Source organism: Giraffa tippelskirchi, chromosome 8 (assembly GCF_054371585.1).
Source record: "Giraffa tippelskirchi isolate mGirTip1 chromosome 8, T2T-mGirTip1v1.2.pri, whole genome shotgun sequence".
Classification (NCBI taxonomy): domain Eukaryota; kingdom Metazoa; phylum Chordata; class Mammalia; order Artiodactyla; family Giraffidae; genus Giraffa; species Giraffa tippelskirchi.
In genome coordinates this window covers 107,857,744-107,873,784 of record NC_137282.1, presented here as the reverse complement: position 1 = coordinate 107,873,784, position 16,041 = coordinate 107,857,744, and the positions used below count along the sequence as shown (strand labels likewise).

Here is a 16,041-nt window from a genome sequence, read left to right as displayed (position 1 = left end):
CCCCTCCCAGGAGTGTGTAGAGCGCCTGTGTGGAGGCGTGCGGAGCCAGCGCGGCGAGGACCATGTTGCTTCCGAACATCCTGCTCACCGGTCAGGGCGCGCGGTGGGGTGGTGTCGAGGGGCTGGGCTGGCCCGGGACGCCGAGTGCTCTGGGGCCTGGCACGAAGGGGTTCGCTTAGCGTTCTGTTGGGAGGCTCGGCGGGGGTCGCGTGGCGGGGTTGTGGTCGTCAGGGCCTCTGGACCCGGCCCTCGGGACGGTTTCGCGGGAGGCGGGGGCAGAGGACGACGAACATTGAGTCTGTTTTGCGAGAGGTTGCCTTCTCAGTGAGGCGGAGAGAGGTAGATAGATCCAGCGCCCTTTTTTGGCAAGCTGCCTAATCTTTCTTAGTCACGTTTTTGTTTGTAAAATGGCTGTTGCGTTACTTGGGTAGGGTTGTCTTTGGGTTGTCAGCTAAATAACATAAAGCAGTATCTGGCCCTTAATCTGTTAATGATGGATGCCATTATTAGGTCTTGAGGCTTCTTGAGCTGCCTCGCATTTTTCCTTTGTATCCGACATTCAGGTGAAAGGAGTCAGATGTTTGTGCTGTGGGTGATTCATTTGTCATATACGCTGGCGGAGGTTGCTTCAGGGGCTTGTTAAATTTTAAGAACGGAAGGCATCGACTGAGCATCTCTGGTCGTTTCTCGTCCAGAGATGCTGTAAAATTCCCGGGATGATTGTGGGGTTTCTTCTGGGTCTTTGGATCCATGCTCAAGGGGCCTGTTATATATGAGGGGCCCTAAAATGCCGCATAGTGACTTCAAGAATATTATTTCTAAGTTGTTTAACTCTGAAAATGTGTAACTGTTAAATTGTAGTAGTTAATAGCATCACGGGACATTCATGTCAAAATCTAATGGATGTAGATGCTGTTGCAATACAAAATTGAGGCGCTCTTTGTGGAAACAAAGCAGTTTTATCTTTTAAGAAAACAAGCATACTGGCAGCACCTAAGTCTTGTCTGTTTCTGAGAGCAGCAGATTAACGTCAACAAATTAACATTAGCCTGCTCTTTAAGAGGAAGGTTTTACAACATCTTATTTGTGTCAGACAGTATCTTAGTTTTTTAATATAAAACCATATCGTCAAAAATATAGATGTGAGCATTTTATTAAAAACATGGTGAGTTTAGGGTTCAAACTTGGTGTATGATAGTGGACTGGGGGTAAAATTATTTTCCTTATAGGTAGACCTGAGTTTACTCCTTTTATCTTTAGTTATACTGACCAGATTTTATAATTTTGGTGGCATTAAGTCTGAACAGCCAAAAATTAAGGGTATGATTATTTATCTGGAAGCAATATGAAAAAGGGAAGGTGAAGAACAATGTATAGTATTGCCGTTTATGTAGAAGAAGGAAATATATGGTATGTGTATGTATTGATATATGTGCATGCAATGTGTATGTATGTACACATTAAAACAAATAAATGGTGGCAGTTCATTTGAGGTGGCTAATTTTATTCTGGGAATTTCCATGATGGCAAACAGTCTGTGATTGGCATCAGATTCTCCCAAGCCCCACTCGCTCTGGTAAAATCAGATACACTGGGTGAAATTCTGATATCCAGCAGGCTTTGGGTAGTTCATTAGGTTATGGTGTGTGTGTTCGTATAGGATTGCTAATTAGGGAACTTTTCATTTCGGTTGTTGAGAACCTTAACGGCAGATCAGTGGCTAAAGTCTAATAAGTATTTCATGAACAGTATTTTTCTGTGGCTTGTCTTACAGGTACACCAGGGGTTGGAAAAACTACATTAGGCAAAGAACTTGCATCAAGATCAGGACTGAAATACGTTAATGTGGGTGATTTAGCTCGAGAAGGTAAGGGACACTTTGGTGTTAGGTTTGTTTATTTAAAAAGTGAGAGAGAAATAAGTATTAGCACTGTATTTGTGAGAAAGAAGAAAAAATTTTCCATGAAGGAATTTATGCTCTGTTGGGGGCATAGAAATAGAACATATTGTTTCATGCTGTGTCCTGGTTATTTTGACTGCTGCATCCCCTCTTCAGTTGGCTAGCAGTTTTTGTGGACAGTAATAACTGGAATAGCTTCCATGAAGATAGTAACGTTTGACTATGAGGAAGATTATTTTGAGTTGCGCTAAGGTTGGGGTGCTGCTAAGCATATAGGTATAGAGAGAAGGATAGTCTTATGAGTTTACTGGAAGGACAGTATTTTGAACTCAGGCAGTAGGATATGGTTGTACTTAGATTAGTTTGATAGATGCATGCCTGCAAGCACCTGCACATATTTTAAAGTATTTGTTTTTGTCTATTTTACCCTGGTTTTTCCTAGTCTTTGATCACTTCCATTATTTGTGTCTTCATCTTTTTATATTCTCTAATGGGTAGAAACTCCATAAATTTAAGTAAAGGGAACTTTAAATGTGCCTCATTAAAATTAAAAAGATTTAACATTTTTTAATTTCTATTTTTAAAAAATTAACATGTATTTAAAAATTTTAAAGTTCCTGACAGTTGCTACTAAAGTAACTATTTCACGTTTGATCTAATGTACATATTTTTTTCAAATGATCTAAAGTTTGATCACCGGATATCATGGAGTCTGGCAAGATGGCTTCTCCCAAGAGCATGCCGAAAGATGCACAGATGATGGCACAAATCCTGAAGGATATGGGGATTACAGAATATGAACCAAGAGTTATAAATCAGATGTTGGAGTTTGCCTTCCGATATGTGACCACAATTCTAGATGATGCAAAAATTTATTCAAGTCATGCTAAGAAAGCTACTGTTGATGCAGATGATGTGCGATTGGCAATCCAGTGTCGTGCTGACCAGTCTTTTACCTCTCCTCCCCCAAGAGATTTTTTATTAGATATTGCAAGGCAAAGAAATCAAACCCCTTTGCCATTGATCAAGCCATACTCAGGTCCTAGATTGCCACCTGATAGGTATTGCTTGACTGCTCCAAATTATAGACTTAAGTCTTTACAGAAAAAGGCGTCTACTACTGCAGGAAGAATAACAGTTCCACGGTTAAGTGTTGGTTCAGTTACCAGCCGACCAAGTACTCCCACGCTTGGCACACCAACCCCACAAGCCATGTCTGTTTCAACTAAAGTAGGGACTCCAGTGTCCCTCACAGGGCAAAGGTTCACAGTACAGATGCCCACTTCACAATCCCCAGCTGTAAAAGCATCAATTCCTGCAACATCAGCAGTTCAGAATGTTCTAATTAATCCGTCATTAATCGGGTCCAAAAATATTCTTATTACCACTAACATGGTCTCATCACAAAATACTGCCAATGAAGCATCAAATGCATTGAAAAGAAAACATGATGATGATGATGACGATGATGATGACGATGACTATGATAATTTGTAATCTAGCCTTGAAGCATGTAACATGTATACTTGGTTTTGAATCTGTTGTACTGGGATTAAACATGCATGCTGGATATTTCCATGTTGTGTTCTAGAAAAAATAGTATTTAATGAGTAAATATGCTTACCATACTTTTTGATTGAGCAATTGTGTTGGATTTTCTTTAATAGGATTAGTAATGGTTTCTCGTCAGCCTTTAAGTGTAAAAAATAAAGTTGCAATTCATGTATTTAATTGTTGGTACTCTGGCAGTTATGTTATTAGATTTTTTTTTTTAATGCAGTTTTCCACCTCATCACCAACAGAAATAGCAGTTGGAAAAACTTGAAGTTGTTGCAGTCTACTCGTTACTACTAGAGTCACTTCTAGTGTTTTCCCATGTTTAGATCATAGTATGATCTCTGGTGTATAAGTCACTCTTATGGGCCTTTCTTTCAGATTGCTGAAGTATAACCATGTCTGCTTTTTAGAAAGACCACTTGGTCAGGATTTTTATTTATAGTGAATCTTATCCATTTGGGCTTCCCTGATGGCTCAGACAGTAAAGAATCTGCCTGCAGTGCAGGAGTCCTGGGTTTGATCTCTGGGTTGGGAAGATCCCCTGGACAAGGGAATGGCTACCCACTCCAGTATTCTTGCCTGGAGAATGCCGTGGACAGAGGAGGCTGCCCGGCTGCAGTCCATAGAGTTGCAAAAAGTCAGACACGAGTGAGTGACTAACACTTGTCCATTTAGATTTACCCCTTTTTCAATTGCCAGAGTGTTTCTTAGGTCCCATTTTTCTATTCCTTTGGTTATATTTAAGGATCCTTGGTGTGTCTCTCAGTATATCACTACTTAAAAATTTGAAGTTTTTTCCCAGCTTCCCTTTCTGCTGCTAAGTCGCTAAGTCGCTTCAGTCGTGTCCGACTCTGCGTGACCCCATAGACGGCAGCCCAACAGGCTCCCCCGTCCCTGGGATCCTCCAGGCAAGAACACTGGAGTGGGCTGCCATTTCCTTCTCCAATGCATGAAAGTGAAAAGTGAAAGTGAAGTCGCTTAGTCGTCTCCGACTCCTAGCGACCCCATGGACTGCGGCCTACCAGGCTCCTCCATCCATGGGGTTTTCCAGGCAAGAGTACTGGAGTGGGGTGCCATTGCCTGCAGGTCAGTTGTGTATCTTTGCTCATCATATTCTTGATACTATAAGCTAGTATCATGCTTATATTTTTAATCCAGGTTTGATGTTCAAATTATAGTTGATAAAACTTAGGTCTTTATTTGCTACTGTGTGTAGCTTGTCATTCTGCATTTTATACCCATATGAAATCTGGTTTGTTCCTTTGCCTGTGCAACTTTACTATTTTTGATAAGTGATTTCAGAGTCACACATGTGCTTGTTGCTACGTCATGGCCGACTCTTTTGCGACCCAATAGACTAGCCCGCCAGGCTCTTCTGTCCATGGGATTTTCCCAGCACGAATACTGGAGTGGGTTGCCATTTCCTCCTCTCAGAGTTACATACAGTAGTCAATTTCAGTCATGTCTTCCAGTTCTCACCCACTTAATTTAATGTTCCTAAACTTAATGAAATTATAATCTGTCATGAATAGCATTGAGAGCAACAGTTAACACCAGACCAAGGATAATCCACAGTAAGACACTCTCCTCTTCATTGAGTCTCCGCTTACATGCAAACCATTTTAGTTGTGTGCCTTGATCGTCCATGGTCTTGACCATTCTGTTTGTATTTTATTGATGTGAGATGGAATCTTCCTTATAAATGGGGCATTTTTCCTCCTATTATGCCAGATAAAGGATTTCTGGTCTGATTTAACATGTTAGATGATGTGCTTTATCAGATTTTTCAAAATGTACCAGATTGTTTTCCCCCACAGATGCCATTTGAATATATCTGAAAATCTTAACTAGGAGATAGTTTGAGACATTCAGCCGCCTCATTTTTTCCCAAATGGTAATATGTTTTAAGGGAAACCATTCAATCTTCTACAAAGCGCTGTTTCTCAGTGGGGTGATTTTGTCCTTCAGGAGATATTCTGAGACATTTTTGCTTGTCACAACTGGAGTGGGAGGTTTTCTCCTGATCTCTAATGAGTAGATGCCAAGGATTCTGCTGAACATCCTGCAATTCACAGGACAGTCCTCTATCTCCGTAACAATTCAGTTCAGTCACTCAGTCGTGTCCGACTCTGCGACCCTATGGACTGCAGCATGCCAGGCTTCCCTGTCCATCACCAACTCCCGGAGCTTACTCAAACTCATGTCCATCGAGGCGGTGATGCTATCCAACCATCTCATCCTCTGGTGTCCCCTTCTCCTCCTGCCTTCAATCATTCCCAGCATCAGGGTCTTTTCCAGTGAGTCAGTCCTTCGCATCAGGTGGCCAAAGTATTGGAGTTTCAGATTCAGCATCAGTACTTCCAATGAATATCCAGGACTGATATCCTTTAGGATGCACTGGTTGGATCTCCTTGCAGTCCAAGGGACTCTCAAGAGTCTTCTCTAACACCACTGTTCAAAAGCATCAATTCTTCAGTGCTCAGCTTTCTTTATAGTCCAACTCTCACATCTGTATATGAATACTGGAAAAACCATAGCTTTGACTAGATGGACCTTTGTTGGCAAAGTAATGTTTCTGCTTTTTAATAGGTTGTCTAGGTTGGTCACAGCTTTTCTTCCAAGGAGCAAGTGTCTTAATTTCATGGCCAAGCTCAAAATGTCAGTAGTATTTCAGGTCTAGAAACCTGCTATAAGTCATGAGACCAAAACAAAACTGGTTTTACATGAATGTGTCTAAATGGAGTTTATTGCCATCCTGGTAATCATGTTGAATTTCTGTATTATTTGTAAGAGACCATCTACGTTGCTTAGAACTAAAGCAGGAAAAATTAGGTGGGGAATTAAGCTTAATAAAACTATATAGAGTCCTGAATGTGGAGGGATCAAGACTGCTTTTCTTATCCCTGTTCATTCAGTCTGCATGCCTCACTGTCCTTTCCCATGTGCAGTCATTTGATTACACTTGTTATCAGCATCCTTAATCTTTCTGCCACTAGTTTATCAATCTTCAGCCTCTGTCCCTAACCCTAGCATGCTCATGGATCTAGACATTAGATGCATTTCAAATATCTAGCCCACAACACTTAAAATCTTGATGTGTTTCTAACCCAAGGATTGGCAAGCTGCTCCTGGTTTTGTAGGAGCCACTAGCTAAAGAGTAGGCTGTAAATTCTGAAATATTTACTGTTTGGCCCTTTACAGATAAAGTTTGCCGTCCCCACTCTAACCTCTGTGTATCTCATTTTTCCCCTCACTTTAATCACCTACCACTAGAAGACTTTGAAACTAACTTATTTCTTGTCCTCTCACCAACACTGCTATCCCAATCCTTGCATCTGATTCTCGCTTTCCCACCATATACCTCTTTTCCTCTGTGATCCTGTAATCCTGCCTCTGTCTAGCAATCTCATTGACTCAGAACTGGTCAGTTCTTCTTGCTGGTGACTCTTAGATTTATAATTGAAACTTAGCCCAATTTTTAGACATCTTCTAGATGTAACCATCTGGATAGTTCCTGGACATTTCCAAATTAATGTTTAGCTGCTCTGAAGTCATCCCTGACTGCTTGTCCACTCCTGATTCCTGTCCCGCCGCACATACAAATGCATTCACATGCTACCTAGATGTACTTGGCTTCTAATCTTGATAGTTTAAACAATCCATTTGAAACCCCTATTCCATTCACAAGACCATTGATGCTGTGTCCCTGGTGCCACTGAACCATCCTCAAGACCATTAGTGCTGAATCTCAGTGTCTCGGTGTTTAGTTGCCAAGTCGTGTCTGACTCTTTTTTTGTGACCCTGCAGACTGGAGTCCACCAGGCTTCTCTGTCCATAGGATTTTCCAGGCAAGAATACTAGAGTGAGTTGCCATTTCCTACTCCAGGGGATCTTCCCAACCCAGGGATTGAACCTGTGTCTCCTGAGTCTCCTGCATTGGCAGGCTGATTCTTTAAATACTGAGCCACCTGGGAATGAAGGATCATCTTCCCTACCTTTTTTTCCTTAGCTTCAAGTTTCTACTTAGAAGTTACCTCTTCCAGGAAGCTTCCCCAAATATCCTGCTTATGTTCCTCACCTAAAAGATGCCCATCTTATTGCTCCCAAAGCACCATGATCCACAGCATTAAATATTACAATTTCCAGGTTACTTGTCTATCATCTCTCATACTACTGTAAACTGTTGAAGGAAAGGACTAAGTTGGTGGTGTTGTTCAGTTTGTTTACTATTATATCTTCATTTCCTCTGTAATTACTGGACATGGTGTTTGATAAATGTTTTTTGAAATGAATGTTTGAAAGCTTGGATTACATTATTTTATTAAAATGTATTAACATGATTTTAAAAAATCCTGCATTTCAGCATTGGAATACATAAAGATTTTTAATAATAAAGTTAATACTGCTATAGTTGTATTTTAGACAACATATATTTAAAATTTTTTTTATTAGTCTGGACTTAAAATATGAAGGAACATTTATCTACCCCAGATTCCCACATAGTACAAAATCAGCGGTAGGTATTCTTCATTTGGTGGCATTGTAAAGTGTGCGTGTGTATATATATATATATATATATATATATATAGTAATGTAAAAATAATGGAGAAATTTAACAACCTAATACTTTATTTACTTAAGTTTAATTACATACTTCAGCCAGTTAGTAAACAAGATTTAACTAATTCACTATTGTTGAGTATTTTAAAGCATCTTTGTAATTTTTTCTCATTAGAAATTCAGAGGTCAAAGAAATCTCTGGACAGGACATTTTCTTGAAAAAATCACAGATTTCCAGGGCGGGCCGGGTGCCGTGTTGTGGTAAGCCGGTTTCCGTGGGTGCAGAGGCGCCATGACCACGCTCTGGGCCTTTACATGCGAGGACCTGTTTTGCTTCAACAACATTTAACTTGGATCCACTTACAGAAACTTACGGGATTCCTTTTTACTTAGAGTACCTCGCCCACTGGCTAGAGTACTTCATCGTTACAGAGGCCCCTGGTGGAGAGTTAATGGGTTATATCATGGGCAAAGCAGAAGGCTCAGTGGCAAGGGAAGAATGGCATGGGCACATCACAGCTCTGTCGTTGCCCCGGAATTTCAGCGCCATGGTTTGGCTGCTAAACTTATGGAGTTATTAGAGGAGATTTCAGAAAGAAAGGGTGGATTTTTTGTTGATCTCTTTGTAAGAGTGTCTAACCCAGTTGCTGTCAACATGTACAAGCAGCTAGGCTACAGCATGTACAGGATAGTCAAGAGTACTATTCAGCGAGCGATGGGGAGCCGGATGAGGACACGTAGAATATGAGGAAAGCACTATCTATCCAAGGACACTGAGTAGTCCATCATACCGTTACCTCTTCCTGTGAAGCCAGAAGACATTGAATAACCATAAACAGTGGCTCTTAGGCCGATGATGCTCCAGATAGTTTATGGACAATATTATTTTCATTAGATGATCTTGGAGCTCTATTAGGAGAAAAGGGGATCATTTAGCTCTTAAAGACTTCAAGAAAATACAGGTTATTAACTTATTTTCAGTCTTCTTTTCTACTAGCAATATTATACCTTCTAAAGCTGTTCACTGCTGCTGCTGCTGCTAAGTCGCTTCAGTCGTGTCTGACTCTGCGACCCCATAGACGGCAGCCCACCAGGCTCTCCCGTCCCTGGGATTCTCCAGGCAAGAACACTGGAGTGGGTTGCCATTTCCTTCTCCAATGCATGAAAGTGAAAAGTCAAAGTGACGTTGCTCAGTCGTGTACGACTCTTAGCAACCCCATGGACCACAGCCCACCAGGCTCCTCCGTCCATGGGATTTCCCAGGCAAGAGTACTGGAGTGGGGTGCTATTGCCTTCTCCTGTTCACTGTAATAAAATCCACTCAAAAAAGGCAGCTAGGTCAGAAGGAAACATTCCACTGGCATGGCTCATAGCATACTATTCCCAATATGCTAGGGAAAAAGCTTGCTCCAGTCTCCTGAATTCTGTGCCTGAGAACCGCTGCTATATATACATTTTTTCTCTTGTATTGAACTTAAGCTTTAAAAGCATATTTGAAATGTATGAATCTTAAGATGTATAATAAAATGCACTGTTGACTCTAAAAAATAATTACACATTTTCAGAGTCAACTTACTAAATACATAATATAACAGTTATAAAAAGTCTCATTTAAATTTGCATCTCTTTAGTAGCTGGGAAAGTCCAACATTTTTTTCATGTATTGTTTACTAATTATCTTTTTCATTATGTGTGAATTGTTTTCTTATTATTAGGTTACTGTTTTTGAGATATTTATATAATCTACATTTCAGTCCTTTGTCCTAGTATAAATATTTCTCCCTGCTATTTAAAAAAAAATATTCTTCAGAGATTTAACATTTTATTTATTTGAATCAGTTAATTTTTTTTCACAAACTCAATCATTCCTTTGTAAAGTTTAGTTTTCCATTAGTTATCTTTGGAGTGTAGTAATTAACCTTTTAATCCACCTGGAACTTGTGGTGTAAAGTAAGGGTTTAGATTATTTTCTATATTGTTAACCAGTTTTCCCCACGCCAAGACAGTTTAACTTTTTAGCAGGTAAGAGTTTCTGGTACCTGAACAGTAACCCAAGAAGTCAGAGGTCACACTAGAGTGCCAGAGAAGTGGTTCATGTGCTCAGAATCAGTCCACAGACCCTCCAGCCAAGACAGTTAAAATTGCCTCTGTGCCTTCCACTAACCCTCAGGGACTACCCTTTTGTCACTTCAGAACTTATGCTCATTTTAAGCTTATTTCAACCTGTGCCAAATTGTTAAGGGGAAGAGGTAGAAGACTATAGCATGCTTTTTGAGATGGCTAAAAGGATGATCTAAGTCTGCCTCTAGAGTACACACCTCCTAGGGGTTCAGGGTGAGGGTGGGATTGGTATGTCTCACCTCCTTACCACACACTTCATTTGAAAGAAAACTAATTTACTGGAAAGTTTTTATGTTAGATTTAAATTTGCCTTCTTTATGCCTGCCCCCATCATTCTTGTTTTACCTTCTGAAATTTAACCCTTGGCTTTTGGGGATGCTGGAAATCTAGAAGTAAGGGAGCATCTGTATACTGACTTTCCTTCCCCAAACCCCATGAATATGTGTCCTCAGTGACAAAGGGTTCATTTGTAGAATCAAGCGCCAGTTGTTGCTTTTACTAAGTTTAATATCCTTGGCCTAATAAGTTTGGAACTTAATCTGCTGTTAATGTACGTGAGTGTTTGTATCCCTCTCTCCACCAATCTGTAGTTCAACAAAACTAATGTTTTCTTCTTATAGCACCACAAATACTGAAGTTGGTTCATCTTCAATAGCTAAAGTGGTTGCAGATAAACTGTTATCCAAATTTCCTTCTAGACAAAATTCTAATTTATCAGCATTGCTCATTATATTTGGTGTCCATGTGACACTGCTGTATTAATGCCCTCTCTTATCTCTTAAAAAGTAATTGAAAATTACTGAAAGTTGCCAAGAAAAGACTACTTTAATATTCCAATGTAAATCTCTTTTAGGGCAGTTATATGATGGCTATGATGAAGAGTATGACTGTCCCATTTTAGATGAAGATAGAGTAAGTACAATTTTTTAAATAAAGTATACATTTAAAAAATTTAATAGGAAAGTTGACCTCAGATTTTTTTTTAAATTGATTGCATACTGAGGTGATAATATTTTTTTTAGCTTATTTTATTTTATTTTTTTGACCTCAGTTTTTAAGAGAGTATCCATCTTTATTTTTTCCCTTTCTTACAGGTAGTTGATGAGTTAGAAAACCAAATGATTGAAGGTGGAGTTATTGTTGATTACCATGGTTGTGATTTCTTCCCTGAACGCTGGTTTCATATAGTATTTGTGCTGAAAACAGATAACAGTATTTTGTACAAAAGACTTGAAAATAGGTAAGAAAAGAAAAACATTAAATTCTTAAAGTATTACATAAACTTTTACTCAGATTCCTGAAGTTGGCAAATACTAACATCAAAAATGTTCTATTTGAAAATGTGAATACTTTATATTTTGTTCTCATTATAAATCAAGTCTGCATAGTACCAACATTCTGAACCTAAGAGAAAAAGATGCATTTGTAAAACACAAGCAGTAGTTTCTGAGTAAATGAAGACCCTAACTGACAGTCTGATTCAGTAAAATGTACTATATATAGCAAAGCTGTTTAGTCATGCTTTTTCCCTAATGTAAAGCTTCTCTAGGAAAACAGCCAAGACAATAGCATATTCTTTGCTATGGAATGAACATTAGCCACTTAAATCATCCTCACAACAGAAAGAAGAAAACTTACGAAAAACTAACAAGATAAATTAATATTTCACAATATATTTGAGTTCATCCTTTCCAAGAGAGCATCAGGCTTAATCCAGAAAAACCAAAAAAGCAAAGTTTTATGGAAAACATTTCCCCACTGTCTTTTGATTCAAGCTGTGGCAAAGGGGGAATTTTAAAGGAATTTAGAGAGAAGTTTCTGGAAGGAAAATTCCAGCAGTTTGCCTAACTAAGGTCAGGTTCAGAATTTGTGTTCTCAGTGATCATAGTCAGCTCTGACTAAACACCACTGAATTTTGTGTGTGTGTATATGAGTTGCACTCTTTGCAACCCCATGGACTGTAGCCTGCCAGGCTCCCTCTGTCCATGGCATTCTCCAGGGAAGAAGGCTGGAGTGGGTTGACATTTCCATCTCCAGGGGATCTTCCCAACCCAGGGATCAAACCTGGGGTCTCCTGCATTGCAGGCAGATTCTTTACCATCTGAGCCATAAGGGAAGGCAATCCTTGCATAAAAAAGTATAGGATGAAATATACAGGGAAAGTTAGGTGGGAATAATACCTGAAGCTTTCATCATCTTTAGGCAGGAAGAGCCATTAAAAGTATTTGAACAGAGAAGTAATAGAGACAATATGGTACATATGCCTTTTCTCAAAAACCATTTAACATTTTTATTCAAAATTAAAATTTTATGTAAATAAAGATTAAAGTATGAGAAAGGCAGTCTTGTTTTTAACCATTGAAAAAATTAATCACCTATTTAATTTTTTTAATGAGTATTCACCTATTTAAAGAAAAAACCTTATTGAAATAAATTCACATACCATATGAATTGTACAACCCATTTGAAGCATACACTTCAGTAGTTTTCAGTGTATTCACAGAGTTATATATCCATTATCATAACCAATTTTTAAAAATGTTCACCACCTCCCCCCCTCAAAAAAACCCATACCCATTAGTGGTCACTCCCCATCTCCCCTCAGTCCCCAGTCCCAGGCAACCAGTAATTTACTTTCTATCTCTGTGGATTTGCCTATTCAGGGCTTTTTATATAAATGAAATCGTACGAAATGTGATCTTTTGTGTCTGGCTTTTATTTAGCATGTTTTCAAGGTTCATCTGTGTTGTAGCATGTACCAGTACTTCTTTTTATTGCCAAATAATATTCCATTATATGGATATACCATATTTTACTTATCTGTTTATCAGATTATAGACATTTGGGTTTCAACTTTTTGGCAATTAAGAATAATGCTGCTGTGAACATTCATGCATGTGTTTTTCTGTGAACATTATGCATTCATTCATTTATCTTGGGTATTGAAGTTTCTCTAGGAATAGGATTTCTGGGTCACATGTTAAATAGCTATGTATAACTTTCTGAGACACTGTCAGACATTTTGCTTAGTGACTGCACCACTTTACAGTCCCAAGAGTAGTGTATGAAGCCTCCAGTATTTTCACAACCTTATTATTATCTTTTTGATTGTAGCCATCCTAGTGGATGTGAAGTAGTATCACATTGTGCTTTTCATCTGCATTTCCTTGATGGCTGATGATATTGAGTGCCTTTTCATGTGCTTATGGGCCGTTTGTATATCTTTTGGAAAAATATCTATTTAGACGTTTTGCCCAATTTTTAATTGGGTTATTTGGCCTTTTTTATTAAGTTGTAAGACTTCTTTATGTATTTTAGATATAAGTCCCTTATCAGATATAAGATTTGCAAAAGCTTTCTCCCATTCTGTGGGCTGTCTTTTCATAAAGTTAATCACCTTTTGAGTAGTTCAATCTAATTTTGATTATTAAAAAATTGAATTAATTTGAGTCTGAATTTTCCTTACTCATTTCACTAGCTAGTTGGCTAATTTATATCTCCCTGAAGATTATACAAGTTAATTTTTTCAATGTCTTTGGAACTGGTAAACTACAGATACATCTGTGTGATCTAGTACCCAATTAGTATATGATATTCTTTATCATGTGCATTTTATTTTATTATATGCCATTTATTTGTTTTATCTGTCTTTATCTTAATTCCTCTAACTTTTAAAGTTTAGAACCATAACTATAGACTGTTTATCTTATAGCTGGGCATCTGGCTTGAGGTAAGTAGATGTTTGCTAATTGAATGGCTGACAAATTGTAGGGGGAGGAATGCCAACCTACTCTTTCCAGGTAAAGGGACCAAGTATTTTTGTGTGATTCTTCATGTGTTCAAAAAGTGTATAGGTTCAAAAAAAAAAAAAAAAAAAAAAAGTGTATAGGTTCAGAAGTGTCCAGTTTCTAATTTGTTCCTAAAACTCTAGTTAATGCCATTCAGATTATCTCCTCTTTGCCTTCTAGGGGTTATAATGAGAAGAAACTAAAAGATAATGTTCAGTGTGAAATTTTTCAAGTTCTTCATGAAGAAGCCTTAGCATCCTACAAGGAAGAAATAGTGCATCAACTGCCGAGCAATAAACCAGAAGATCTAGAGGATAATATCAATCAGATACTGAAATGGATTGAGCAGTGGGTCAAAGATCACAGTTCTTAACAAGAATGGCCACTGCACAATCACTCTTGATATCTCTCTGCCGATGTCACATAAATTATTCAGTTATCAATAAAACTTTCTTATTGAAATTGTGCTGTTAGACTAGGAGGTGGATAGTATAAAGGTTTATGTTTGGGTTTTTTTCTCTATGAGAAAGCTAAACTCAAATATAATGAATAATACTATTAAGGGTTGAGAGTTAAAACTGTGAAAGTTTATTACAGAAAAAAATCAAGATGATCTCTTTAAATAAAACACAGGTTAAAGAAAGTATTAATTTTCCATTTTTCTTTCTTTAAAAAAAAAAGGAAGTGGTAATACTTGCACTCTATAGAATTCAAAATGTACAAAAGCATATACAGGTGGTGCCCAACTTAAAACGGTTCAGCTTAGGATGTTTTGACTTTATGATGGAGCAAAAGCGAGAACATACACACTAGAAATTGATAGCTTATGGTGAATGATGTCTGATTCGTGATCTCTGAAGGAGAATTAGCTTCAGGACCAGGGACCAGACTTGATCACTCAAGAGCTATCATGTAGTAGAGTGTTATTAAAGTATCAAAAGGACAGAGAAAGCTTCTGACATAGACTTCAGAAGGGGGACGGAGGATGCCCCCCTCGCTAGTCTAAGCAAGGGAGTTACACACTTTTTAAATTAATTATTACAATAAATCAAAAGAATGTCTCAAGGTTGTAAAGATCTTACTAGACCCCTCCCATAATTTACATTTTAAGGTAACAGGATTAGCCAGAAGGTTTTCAGGAAGGAGAAACTGTCCTCAAGCCAGATGCATTGTTATATAATCCTTACTAAGGAATGTAGAAAAAAAGTTTGTCCTTTCCTCCTCCTTGAGAATTCCAGACCCCTATCTCCTCTTCGAGAGCCTCGGATCCCTCTTTTCCTCAGGGACCCCGGACTTACTATCAACCTGCCTAGGAAATGACTCTCTCAAAATCATGCTTTGAATTTTGATCTTTTCCTGGGCTAGCGATCTGCATGCAGCATGTTACCTGTGATGGTGGGGAGTGGGGGTGGCTGCAGCTCCCAGTCAGCCAGGTGATAATGAGGGTAAACAACTGATAAAACTTACAACCATTCTGTACCATGCAACCATTCTACTTTTAACTTTCAGTACAGTAGTCAATAAATTACGAGACAGTTAACACTTTATTATAAAACAGGCTTTATGTTAAGATGATTTTGCCCAGTTGTAAGTTAATGTAAGTATTCTTACATTTAAGGTAGCATATTTAAGGTAGGCTAGGATGGGAGCTTCCCTGGTTGTCCAGTGGTTAGGACTCCCAAGTTTCCACTGCTAGGCGTGTGAGTTCATCCCTGGTTGCACAACTAGGATCTCACATTCCACAGTGTGTGGGGAAAAAAAAAAGGTAGGCTAGGCTAAGCTGTGATGTTTGGTAGGTCAGATGTATTAAGCACATTTTTGACTTAGGATATTTTCAACTTATGATGGATTCATGAGGCTGTAACCCCGAAATAAGTCAAGGACGGTCTGTACTAAAAAGGTAGGTTTCCCTTTCAGCCACCTGATTCTTCAGTCACTGCTAGATTCCTTCCCTTTAGGAAAGAATGTTACTGGTTTGGATGTGTGTGTGTGTATGCTTTTTTTAAGCATATGGTAGCATTTTGTGTGTGTGTGGTTTTTTTAAACATATGGTAGCATGTGTGTGTGTGTGTGCGTGCGCTTTTTTTCTTTTCAGCATATGGTAGCATTTGTGTG

General features: G+C 38.6%; 3 protein-coding genes and 1 pseudogene across 4 annotated transcripts in view; 3 read left to right on the top strand and 1 right to left on the bottom strand.

Moving 5' to 3' along the window:
• RAD17 (RAD17 checkpoint clamp loader component) overlaps positions 1–208 on the bottom strand; it is a 41,426-nt gene extending 41,218 nt beyond the window's left edge. The window contains exon 1 of the mRNA XM_081518432.1: positions 89–208. The gene's annotated coding sequence lies outside the window, so the exon portion shown is untranslated. The remainder of the gene's footprint in view (positions 1–88) is intronic.
• AK6 (adenylate kinase 6) lies at positions 42–14,570 on the top strand. 2 transcript variants are annotated; one of them, XM_081518448.1, is made up of 5 exons: positions 42–90; positions 1,775–1,867; positions 10,992–11,050; positions 11,233–11,378; positions 14,107–14,570. In XM_081518448.1, the coding sequence occupies exons 1-5, from the start codon at positions 63–65 to the stop codon at positions 14,297–14,299; spliced, it is 519 nt and encodes a 172-aa protein (XP_081374574.1). In that variant the 5' UTR covers positions 42–62; the 3' UTR covers positions 14,300–14,570. The 2 variants fall into 2 exon arrangements, with proteins under 2 accessions (XP_081374574.1, XP_081374575.1); XM_081518449.1 differs by lacking the exon at positions 1,775–1,867.
• On the top strand, positions 1,774–3,631 carry TAF9 (TATA-box binding protein associated factor 9). Its single transcript, XM_081518447.1, has 2 exons — positions 1,774–1,867; positions 2,589–3,631. Exon 2 carries the CDS (start codon positions 2,606–2,608, stop codon positions 3,395–3,397), a length of 792 nt encoding a protein of 263 aa, XP_081374573.1. The 5' UTR covers positions 1,774–1,867; positions 2,589–2,605; the 3' UTR covers positions 3,398–3,631.
• Positions 8,214–8,922, top strand: LOC145516802 (N-alpha-acetyltransferase 20 pseudogene; annotated as a pseudogene).
• Positions 14,571–16,041: the final 1,471 nt, after the last annotated feature.